This window comes from Ruditapes philippinarum, unplaced genomic scaffold, assembly GCF_026571515.1.
Source record: "Ruditapes philippinarum isolate M1 unplaced genomic scaffold, ASM2657151v2 ctg1746_1_1_1_1, whole genome shotgun sequence".
NCBI lineage: Eukaryota > Metazoa > Mollusca > Bivalvia > Venerida > Veneridae > Ruditapes > Ruditapes philippinarum.
Window position 1 is genome coordinate 1 of NW_026851517.1, and position 12,937 is coordinate 12,937.

Genomic DNA, 12,937 nt, shown 5'->3' on the forward strand with positions numbered 1-12,937 from the left:
CCCGGGGCAAAGTGGGCAAAGTCGGCGGTCGCTATGTGACTTTAATAATGATATAACTGCACATGGAACTTCGCTTGATGACTCTATGTGACTTTAATAATGATATAACTGCACATGGAACTTGCTTGATGACTCATCGCAATGTTTTGCTGACCACAAACAATAATTATACAAGAATCTTTTAATTGAGATGGAATTTTACACTCTTTGTCTTATTCTGCCTTTTCGGCACGATTAAGTAATTCTCTACAGCAATCAATTGATTAATATGCCATGAGTACTTTGCATGTCTTGCAATGAACTTTGAGAAATTACACCAGTTTGTTACTCGTTTTCTGATTAAGAGAAAAAAACAAACATACAAGGCGATGTTGGCAGAACGTAGCCACCTACACAATCCAGCCACACAAACAGGGTACTCAGAAGGCACCCAACCAAAACCAAAAGAGGGCACGAAAGGGCCAACATAAAGGGTAAAGGGTTTTGGAAATAAGAAGCACGATGCGCATAACATATGCCGCCAACGCCCGAGCTTTATCTTGGCCAAGAATCGGTGCTGAACCAGGCACATTAAGCTTTTCGTAAATTTTCTCTGGTGAATCTGTATAAGATATCGCTATATAGATCATTTTAAAAGATATTAATTAAAATTGATATGTTATAATTTTTTTTATATAATGATAGAAAAATTAGTAGGCCTATTGAATATATGTTGCTCAGACCACTCTACCCCCTCTGTTTTTATCACTTTTTTAGAACTTTTAGCGCATGTGATTTTTCGGAATACAGGATTGATTTGTACCCACGGGCGTACAGGAGTACGCCTAATTACGCCCCTGCAGGTTCTCTCTCAAAGTATATATATCTTGAATGGCTGAAGTGGACAATTTTCCCCAATTATTTTAAAGACGATTCTAACTGAAGAAACTTGAAATATAGCACGTATATAAATTTAGAAGCTCAAATATCTAATTTAATTTGATATCTGTTTCTTGTTAGTAAATTCCCTGGCCAATTCGAAACTAATGCTTCAAAACTATACAAATGATTATATTATTTAAAGGGAGATAACTTTGCTGCGCGCGCTTAGAGCAACACACCAGTGGATCATCATTGAATAGAACATTAACCATGACAATACATTAAATTGCCCAAACTAAATAACGATGAATAAAAATGGAGACTGATTTAAGAAGGCAGGCAATTTTCTATAACATTCTTATATTGCTATTGACTCCTATTGCCCTTGTTCAAATCGCCCAGCTATCCGAAGTAAATTCTTCTTCAGTATAATTTAGGATATTTTATTGGAAGTGGCTAGCCAAAGGTTCTAGCCGTACGTGAGTCACGTACGACTAGCCTGGACCCACTGTATTGTCTAGCCGTACGGCACTTTTCAAAATTATATGGAAGTGGAACATGCATATGGTATTTTGTGCCTCATGATTATGATTTGTTGTTTTAGTTGTATGAAAGATGAATTTTTGTTAATTAAGCACATGGATTGAATAAATATTGGTCGGAGTGGTATACATGTGTATACCGTCGGTCATTGTCGCAATTATCAGAGCCCAACAACAATAATTTCGGGTTTTTTTTGTCTCATTTTAAAGGTGTCGAAAATTAAACTTAATGAAACAAAAAAGGATTATCATCAAAATTTTGTAAACTATTTCAATTGATGTTATTTAACTGCGACCAAACGCTATTTTTTCTCAACGTCTTGAGATGACAAAGATCAATTAATATTCGTACTTTTTTACTGTAGCCAACAAGGCAATTAATCTCTAAAAAGTAAACATACGAAGACAATTGCTGTTTCTTAAAATTCTCGCTTAAAGTCATAAAATACCATATGCATTTTCGACTTCCATATAATTTTGAAAATGCCGTACGGCTAGCCAATACAGTGTGTCCTTGCTAGTCGTACGTGACTTACGTACGGCTAGAACTTTTGGCTAGCCGTACGGGCCCATACGGCTAGCCACTTCCTATTTTATTTCCATTTTTCTCATTTCCGTCCTGTATTGAATTTCTACTTAATTCAGAAAAACTCGGTTTTGTATTCTAAAATTTTGGTTTTAAGTTTGTCTTGTTCGAAAAAAGAACAAAAACAACATCTAAGTGTGTTACAGTGGCACTCTACTGTACCCAAAAGGTTATTCTCACGGTAAGTATTTTTCACTCAACCCTTTCACTGCCATAGTTTCGGCGTATTTGCCATATGGACGGCTTTAGCCGTTTTTTTTAATAATAATAGTAATAATAATAAATTATTATTAATAATAATAAAAATAATAATAAATATAAAGAAAATTATGCCATCGACAATAATTATTATTATACTCACAGATTTGGAAACATATATGATTATTATAATACTAATAACAAAAAATAATAATAATATTAATTAAAAATATAGTAATTTCTTAGAAAACCCTCTGGCAAATAGGTGATCAATAAAACAATAACAGCGAAAGGGTTAATCTGGTCCCGATAATGAAATGGTAAGGGCAGGTAACCCAGGCTATTTTTCACTAGTCACTATTTGTACATGTACATTACGAACGTGTGTAAAAATGAAACATGAAAGGTTATTTTTAATAATATCTTGTCCATGTAACAAATGGAGTCTTTTTTTTGAAATTATCGATTCTTTCATCAATGCCAATAATCAGAAGAAAAAAACTGTTGTATACTGCGTTGTATTTACTTTTTCATGAATTGAGCAATTTTGAGTTGTATCCCTTGTTAAATTATATATATAGTGGGAAAGATAAAAAATGACAGAATCCCCTGTGGTCCATCCCAACTCACAAAAAATCATCGGCCATATCCCGCTGAACATTGTGTTAAGCTAAGCACTTACCAGATTTGGTGTCCAAAACGTTATCCATTTTACATTGACTCAAAACATGTTAAGAGACGGTTTCAATGTTGAATGACTTAATTAATCTCACTCATGAAAGCAGGCATTTAAACAAAACGTTATCCATTTTACATTGACTCAAAACATTTTAAAGCGGTTTCAATGTTTAATCTTAATTAATCCACTCATAAAAAGGATTTAAAATTTTGGGTTTAAAAAAAGGAATTTTGTCCCTTCAAAAAGTCACGAAAATCCTGGAATACAATTTTTCCTATACTTTTTCTGCCCCAGGGAAAGGCAGCAAAATTTCTTAAGTTTTTATTTCAACGTGAACATACATTTAATTTCAGTTATATTTATTTATAATTAAATGCGTTTATTAATTTATCTGTTCTTTACACTTAACGTCGTATAAGTCGGATACAGTTACTCGTATTTTCTTCGGAAGTGTCTTCTTACAGACGTAAGAAGATAGTTCGCTAGGACAAACAACAATTTATCCTCGGCTTCGCCTCGGACAATTTGTTGTTTATCCTAGCAAACTGTCTTCTTACGTCTGTAGGACGACACTTTCGAAGAAAAACTCGTACTGTATCCATTACTTAAGCAACAATAGGTCGAGGTTTAGCGACCATAACTTGAGGACATATCAAAATAAACACATCCCTTGGACAGACAAGGTACGTGCTGACAGTATCGTAATACAGTAGCGGTTATCAATCATTAACACATTAAACAATTGTAAATAAGGAATTAGTATTTATAGAAGGCATTAGGTAATAACATGTTTTATTTTGACTCAATCTGCATAATTTATTACATATTTGTATATGCATGGAGCTAAATAATTGTTTATATATCTGTGGTATATGTCCGCTATAAAATGCTACATGCTAAATATCTATGTTCTTCATACAAGACGACTTCAAGGTGTTTTACCCGCCAAACTGAGACCAATTTTAACTCCAGGGGCATGATTTATACATCAAAGTATCTATGGTTTATCACTATATCGCAATGAATTTGAAGAAGAAAACGTTTAAATGACGGAAATGACGTAAAAGACACGTTTTCTGTACAAGAATATAAACTAAATGACCTACAGGGTGGGGTTATTTCTGACCCCAGAAGCATAATTTGTAAACCTGTTGCAGATGTCTAATAGGTAATTCTATGTACCAGAAATATGTTGTCATATCCAAGTCTATATAAACTATACATGTGACCCCGAGGGCATTACTTATGTCACTTTATATAGGACTATCAGTGATGCTCCATACTAAATACCAAAACTCTTGCAATTGTAGTTTCTGTGCAGAATATGTTATGACACGTTTTCTATAGAAGTCAATGAAAACTAGTGGTCTCCAGGTAAAGACCTAGCATTATTAATATAACTTTTGTCTACTAGTCAATGGTACATGCCATTTATGTAAGCTCTGGACAAGAAGAATTCAACGTTTACAGACTAAGTAACCCCTAGAGTGGGAATAATTTTGGCACCATTTGCATCACTTACAAACCTTTTGTAGTGGACAAAAGTTTTGCTACATTGTCCAATATTTTAGCTGTAGGTATGTTTCTGAGAAGTTTTTCTGTAAGATTGTACATATTATGTTTATTTTTAACCCCTGAGACCAATATGACCGGAAACATTTATATAACTTTAGTAGAGAGCCACATAAGAAACATTCCATTCGAGTTTGGACAAAAACCACATCGTGGTTAAGCAAATGGCTAATAGAATTTGTTGATAACAAAAAAGGACAATTACAAGACACATTTCCATTACAAAAGCTCTTCTCTGAGCACAGAATCAGGTGAGCTAAGATCAAGGTAATTTCAGCCAAATTTGTTACTTGGAAGATTTTCATGGGATGTAGTAATAAGCAAAACACAAGTGTTTGTCACAATATCTATATAATTATCACGATATTAACATGTGAAAGAAGAAATAAATATATCAATACTTTAACAAACAACAATGATCAATAAACTAAGATTAATTACCACAAATATCTCACTCTTACAGTTTATATGTTTACATATATCTATAGATGTTTATAAATGCAATAATATGCAGATAAGATTTCTTTGGTAAACAGATTTTTTTCTCTTTTGTTGTATAATGATGATATCCTATTTAAAGATTTCATGAATCAATTACAATGTATGTAAATGAGTAATCCTAGTGAATACATCTCAATCATAGTAAAATAACAAAATGTAAGTGTTAGTGCAAGTATATTCCATGAATATGAATATAATAATTTCTAACAGGTCATGTCTTACAGTACCATTTAAATGGTTTAAGACAATACTCAATTCTGCAAAACTTATTGGTTTGTCAATGCTTTACATATTTTTAATGTACATATTTTTCATGTATATAGTCTAGAACTTTAATTAAGTTCATTTATTGATATTCTATTTTCCATTTCTTTATTAAATATATAAAATACTGAAATTAAATTTTAGATGTGCCTTAGTAAAGTAGCAGTTAATATCTCTGTTACATTTAAATAGAATCTTTCAACAAAGATATAAACTAATGCAACCTGACGTCTAGCATTTTGAATTCTCAAGACTATAACCCCTGAACCGGGCAGAAACCAGAGGTGATTGGCCTTTGCCATCTGTATAGAGCCGCGCCAACCGGCATTGACTAGACTCAACACAGTTGCCTTGTCAGACTCCATATTGATGACTAACTTTAAATTTTCATCCTGAAATCCTCAAAATGGATAATGGATAGTTCTAAAATTGTTAGGTGGACAAGTCCATTTAGAAATCTAGCAGGACAAGTGCATTTAGAAATCTAGCAGGTTAAGGATTGAGAGGCTTGTCTTTTTCTTGTTACTATAGAGGCAGACAAGTAATGTACATATGATATTAAAGATATACTATAAAAATACACTTGCACTGACAAAGAGATTAATGTATACACGAAATTACAAGTTATCATATTTTACAGTTAGTATAAATAAATATTCTCTCTAAAACATCTACTGATAACAATAACAGATCCAGCACAGGAAAACATAAAATCTTTCATACATACAACAGAAAGTTATACTATTTTTGTTTTGTTTTATGTGACACCAACACAGTAGAGGTCATATGGCGACTTTCCAGCTGTACCTCAGATGCCCCTCCAAGCATTATTTCAGGTACGAGCGAGCATCAGAGTAGAATCATCGACATTCTGTGAGCTGGAAGTTGTACAACAATCATATTCTATTGTCACTATGGATACAGACTTCACACATACAGGGTTCATAGCTACATCTCTAAATTAACTTTCAAGGTCATCATGTCAATAGCAATGTCATATCTTCTTACACAGATATAAACAATGTCATGCCCTCTAACACAGATATTAACAATGCCATACCCTCTAACACAGATATAAACAATGTCATGCCCTCTAACACAGATATTTACAATGCCATACCCTCTAACACAGACATAAACTATGTCATACCCTCTAACACAGATAATAACAATGCCATACCCTCTAACACACATACAAACAGTGTCATACCCTCTAACACAGACATAAACTATGTCATGCCCTCTAACACAGATACAAACAATGTCATACTCTCACACACTCATAATCATTCAAACTTTTACAAAATTTGTTGAATATAATAGACACACATAATACCATACCTACAGTAATTTGATAAATAAATTAACAAAAATGAGCACAAACAACATTAGCTTATCAACAATACTGAGATTCGTGTGAGAGTAAAGGGAAAATATTTACTTTCTCCTCAATAAGTGAATGCATTCCAATTTTTTTTTTTTACAAATTTAATCAAAAATAAATTTAATTTTTACTTGAAGGTAGTCAATGTAATGACCACAAACATACAGCCAGGTCAACCTCTGCTTCTTTTATGACCAACAACACTCTAAGCTGTTAGTTTTGTTTTTAATCACCTATAACTTACAACAGATGGTTCGAAAATTAAAGACTTGTCGGTCAATAGCACGCAAGAACTAAGAAAATAGTTCAATGAAAAGTATGAATTTCCATCAATCCAAGTAAACAAAACTCAAGCTGTAGTCAATATTAAGTATTGCACACATATGTTAGATAGTCATATATCTAGTGTTGAACAAATGATGAAGATATTCTGAATGTATATACTTTACAACACTTATACTACTTTACGTGCTATTTCAAGCTCTATGTACTATATATACACTATAACTTAATATCTCTTCTATTCAAAATAGATCATGTAAGGTAACATATTTGTCTTACAAACATATGCAATAAATAAACTACTTGGGTGTTAGAATAAGATATTTTTCTTAACAAAATACTTTAAAATTATTCAACTCAGACATATAATTGTTCCATATAAATTTTATTAACAGTACATTGTAGTTCTCATAAGTCAAAGGAATATTGTCTTATCTACTTAACACCTTTATTATATAGAGGATATTTGTTGATTTATTGTGTAAGATAAGATTTTATTTCATTGAGGGAGCTTTAAATACTCACGAATGGCTGAGACTAAAATATTTTCTAACCAAATATTTAACTACTCCTTTCATCAGTTTCCTGATGCTACAAGTTTTCTAAAAAATCTACAAAAATTATCATCTCAATCTTAGTACAATGGAATGATTCTTAAATGTAAAAAAGAATCATTCTGCTAAATGAAGATGGATCAAAGCGGCAATCAGCTTTTCTTAAGGTTAAATATGTTATTCCAAGATAAATTGTTTCATAAAATTGTCAAATCAAAAGAATTAAGGTGGAAATGTGCCAATAATAACATACATAAACAATATGGAAACCCCTCGCTACCTCTAATCAACTGGTCTGCTCTCTTTATTTACATTAGATAAGCAGACAATAATTTCCCGATCTTCTATTTTAGAAACACGTCACTGACATGTTATAAATAACTCTCAGGACACTGTTTTAAAGAAGGCTTAACAGTGATATGATGCACTTTTCCAAAAAAATATTTGTGAAATATTTAGTTTGAAACAAAACAGAATTGTTTTTACAACAGAAAATAAAAGATGAAGGCCGCTTTAAATAGCATTACACACTTTAACATTAAACATGTTATAATTCTGACTCTCTCAGACTCACACAAATATCATATGGTTACATACAGGGGACATAACTCTGATCTTGTGATCACATCATAATCTAGATTTATATAATGTTATATATAATAAAGTTCAAATACATTAAATTTTCTGTATGTTTATGAAATGTCACACTCAAATTGCAGCACTTATATTTTTAAAATGTTATAGTATTCTAAGATAGTATACTGTTGTCAACACCTTGCATGGAATAAAAAAAATACAATAAATCTCACTGGAAAATCCAAGGTTGGCAAAATCAACTGTCTGTATTGTCCAAGTTGTCCCACAGCCTGTTACGGACGACAGATTTTTTTTCACAAATTTTCTTTGTAAATATCATACAGACAAGTCAAAAATAAAAAAAATCAGAAAAAATGGACAAGTATGTCAAAATCAGATATTGCTAGCCCTGATAAACATACAAAATATCCAACTGGTAAACTTATACTATGATACTAATAAAACTCTGGTATCATAAAAATTGTCTATACTAATATAATTTCAACATACTATTAATGTTGACATAGAATTTATTCCAACAAAGTATAAGAATTTATTCCAACAAAGTATAAACAAAACCTAACATAACTCAAGTTGCCTACACAATGACAATCTTGATGTATCCTACTATGTTTTATGAGAGATGGAATATAAATATATTTATCACATAAACCGCAGCACAGGAGTGTAAAAAAGCAACTTCATAAAAACATTATTACACTAGTGTAATAACATTTTGATGTGATGTCATTTGCTTCATATATAAACATAGCGTTTAAAGTGTGCTAATGTTAGCGTTAAACTGTATGTGTGGCAATGAAAAATGACTCTTTTTATACAGTTTATCGATCTTATTTTATATACGTGATAAATAGAATATTACATTCGTGTAGATTCAATACTAAATTAATTGAACTTGATGAATAAAACAATATTATTTAACTCATTCAATAAATTCAGTATTAAACATACACCAATTCAATATCCTCTTTATATAAAAGTTCAAACATAAAAAACAAACTACAATAACTATATAATTACTTATGATGGAACAGATCTTACTGCTGTTATATAAATAGAGGATAGTAAATGAGTGTACGTTCAATACTAAATTTATTCAACAAGTTGAATAAAATTTTATGATGTGAGCCTCTGGCAAACATAATATCGTTTTGTTCAACAAGTTCAATACATATACATGTATATATACATATAAATTTTTTTCCAAGTAATTTAGTCGCCACTTCCTTTAATCTTAGACACACTATCAATAACAGCAATATAGTCTGAGTTTATACAAGCTTCTAAATGATGTATTTCTGTAAACAAAACTAAGACATCTTAAGAATGGAAAATGAAATAATAATAAATATCACAAAAAAATAACAAATATGCTAACAAGTAAATGTAAACAAAACAATGATATTATGTTTAAATGCTTTGCAAATGTTCAATCAAGAAAAATTATATATCATAAATCAAACCACAAAACTTAATGCAAATGTTAGTGTTTTCTTAATCAATTGTTACAAGCAAAGTTTCTGCTTAATTATACTAATAAACCAATGTCACTTAAAGGAAAAAAAGATACACACTTATAATGCATTTTAAATAAAAATAGGATATGTTAAACAATAACAGTGGAAATTTTTTTCTACTAAATGACTCTCTAACATTAACACTGCAAAAATTTACTACTGACAACATGTACAAACACTGCTGTAAATGTGGGGAAAATCTTAAACAATCTGGTAGTCTCTGGCAGATATTTATCACCCTGTTTGTTGACTTTTCCTGTCATTATCTCCCTTGTTTCAAATCTCCACATGCAGTGTTTATTTCTCCTCTACTCCATACTCCACCAGGTTGTCAAACGAGAATGGAACAAACAGGTAACCTTCACCTTTGTAGAATTTAGACTGGAACTCAACCCTAAATAAAAAAAACATTAAACTATAAACTTCTCTTAATTATATATTTGTATTGGACATCAAGTTATAACTTTCCTTACCTATGTAACTTTATAGGACATTTAATTATAAACTTGGATATTGGATATTAAATTATAATTACCTATAAACTTTATTGGTTATATCAAAATTGAATTTTTAAGTTTGCCTGGTAAATGTATATTTTTTATAAAAATACTAAAATGAAGTAGTCAACAGTTTAGATATGCAGGTGGTTGGTATACAATTAAAGCAACCAACAGTTCAGAGATATGCTTGACACAGGTGGCTGGTATATAACTAAAGTAGCCTACCAAGTGAATGACAGGTTTAACACAATTAATTTTTGCAATATAATTTATATACAGTACCAAACCAATTAATTTCTACATACAGTAACATACCAAAATAATTTCTATATATAGTAACATACAAAATAATTTCTATATATAGTAACATACCAGTGTAAACGTAGAGCGTGGAGGAAGGCTGACATCCCTTCCATCATTACTAGAATTATAATGGTTGCCATGGCCCAGAATGCAAAGCAGAAAATAATCATGACTGTACTGACAATAGAGGATGACATACTGAAAGCAACCCGCATCACCATACTCCACAACACTTCAGATAATTCTAAAATATATAACATATTATAACATTGCATGTTTGTAACATTGTTTACTATTGGATAGTTATTTATTTAAGCTCAATTGAAAACAAGCTCCTGCAACTCATAATAATCACTTTCGGAATCCGTTTCCTGGAGCCAACCGGTACTGGTGTTGTATAAAGAATAGTGATCACCTACTCTTTTGCATGTATCAACTACATATAGTAAGGGCAACTTCAGCAAAAAAAAAAATAGAAAAAAATATGCAAATTGGTCATTCCCATTGTGAAAATTAAAATGTTTCTTTAAAACCAGTCTGAATTTAAACAAATTTGACACATTTGGTAATTTATAGCATGTCAATAATACAATATAAATAATTCTTCTATCTTGAGATCACATAAACATACAATAAAGATGTAAGACTTACGGGCATGTGCGAGACTGAGAGCCCAGAGACGTAGGTATGATGCTGTGTGGGAGATACAGCCCAGACAGTACTCTATAGTATGTATAGCCTGGTTGATAATTATCTCACTGATGTCAAATGGCTGAAATATAAAATATTTACATGTTTAACTCTAACCCTGCTTGAAGCTATAAATCATTATATAAGACTAGTACAGACCATATTCTGACATCATATCTGTGCTGTCTGATCATGGTCTGCACTGATTGTTATTCAATCAGTATATGAGCCGTGCCATGACAAAACCAACATAATGAGTTTGCGACCAGCATGGATCCAGACCAGCCTGCGCATCCATGCAGTCTGATCAGGATCCATGCTGTTGGCTTACCAACCCTATTACAAGTAGAGAAACTGATAGCGCACAGCATGGATCCTGATCAGACTGCGCGGATGCGCAGGCTGGTCTGGATCCATGCTGTGCGCAAACCCATTATGTTGATTTTGTTGTGATGTGGCTCATATATTTTTCTTAATTTTACATAAAAATGATGAATGGGCTTGTCATGATTGACAAATGAATGAGTTCATTTAAATCAGTATAAATATATTGAACATACCAATCTACTGGAAGTTTTATAATTTTTAATTCTTACACTGAAATTCTTTAAAAGATTAAAAATGGTAATCAAATAATCCATGGATGAACTGGTCTTTCACTCTTTTTATAAAATGTTTAAACTTTCACAGTATTGCATTTCTGGTGAAGAATGTATTTTTTCAAAAACAACTTTTTGTTTACTAAATCTGATTTACTATTGCTATTCACAAGCACATTCTGTGATCAATATAAACATTTTTTAACAGCTAACTTCCCCCTTTTAAGGGCATCTCAGCCAGATAGTAAGATTAAAGCATAATAACTAACACATAAACACCAACACCGTAATGGTCATATGGCACCTTTTCAACTTTAATGGTGGAGAAATCAGTTGCCCTTTCGTGATTAATTTCAGGCATGAACAGGCATCTGAGTAGAACCACTGATGTTCTGTAAGCTAGCTGGATAGCTTCCTCACATGAAGGAATTCAAAGTCTCTGTTGAAGTTGGAACCCACAGCAGTGAGCAAGTAATTTAAAGTCAACAACCTTAACCACTATGCCACAGACACCCCTACAGGAATGACTGAATTGTTGACCAGACATAAGCACCAATGCACTTTTATAAAGAGTTCCTTTCAAGTCTAAATGATACTTTGACCGTGACAGTGTCTAAATCTGCCACACATTTATTTAACCATCCACAATTACAGAGTGATGAACTGGACAAATAGGTGACATATGGACAGACATACAGACAGCCATTTCAGAAACCATATGGCACCCTGTGGGAGCATAAAACAAGAGGGCCATGATGGCCCTGAGGTCGCTCACCTGTATATAGGCCCCCCACCCCCCAACATTGCAGGGCCAATTTAACCCAAGGGCTTTTATTTGCACAAACTCGGTAGACACCCATAAGAAGATGTTTCATGCTAAACATCTAAGCTCTAGCTCATTGGGCTTTTTGAAAGAAGATTTTTTTTAAGTTTTTACTATACACATATAGTTAAAATCAATGACACCCCTGGGGCGGGGCCAATTTTGACCCCAGGTCTTTTATTTGAACAAACTTTGTAGACACTCACTAAAAGATGTTTCATGCTTAATATCTTAACTCTAGCTATTTGGGTTTTTTCAAAGAAGATTTTTTAAGTTTTTGCTATACACATATAAGGAAAATCAATGACCCCCGGGGCGGTGCCAATTTTGACCCCAGGGCTTTTATTTGAACAAACTTGGTAGACACCTATTAGAACATGTTTGATGCTAAATATCTTAGCCATAGCTCTTTGAGTTCTTTTAAAGAAGATTTTTTAAGTTTTTACTATAATGCATAAAGGGAAAATCAATGATCCCCCGGGGCG

At 32.2% G+C, this 12,937-nt stretch overlaps 1 protein-coding gene across 4 annotated transcripts in view; it reads right to left on the reverse strand.

Annotated features, from left to right (window-relative positions):
• Positions 1–4,772: 4,772 nt before the first annotated feature.
• Positions 4,773–12,937, reverse strand: part of LOC132755019 (V-type proton ATPase 116 kDa subunit a 1-like) — a 57,114-nt gene continuing 48,949 nt past the window's right edge. For all 4 annotated transcript variants that reach the window (XM_060746878.1, XM_060748331.1, XM_060747621.1 and 1 more), the window contains 3 exons: positions 10,992–11,112; positions 10,410–10,584; positions 4,773–9,931 (listed from right to left, as the gene is read on the reverse strand). In XM_060746878.1, coding sequence (XP_060602861.1) covers positions 9,835–9,931; positions 10,410–10,584; positions 10,992–11,112 — 393 coding nt within the window. In that variant the 3' untranslated portion in view covers positions 4,773–9,834. The remainder of the gene's footprint in view (positions 9,932–10,409; positions 10,585–10,991; positions 11,113–12,937) is intronic.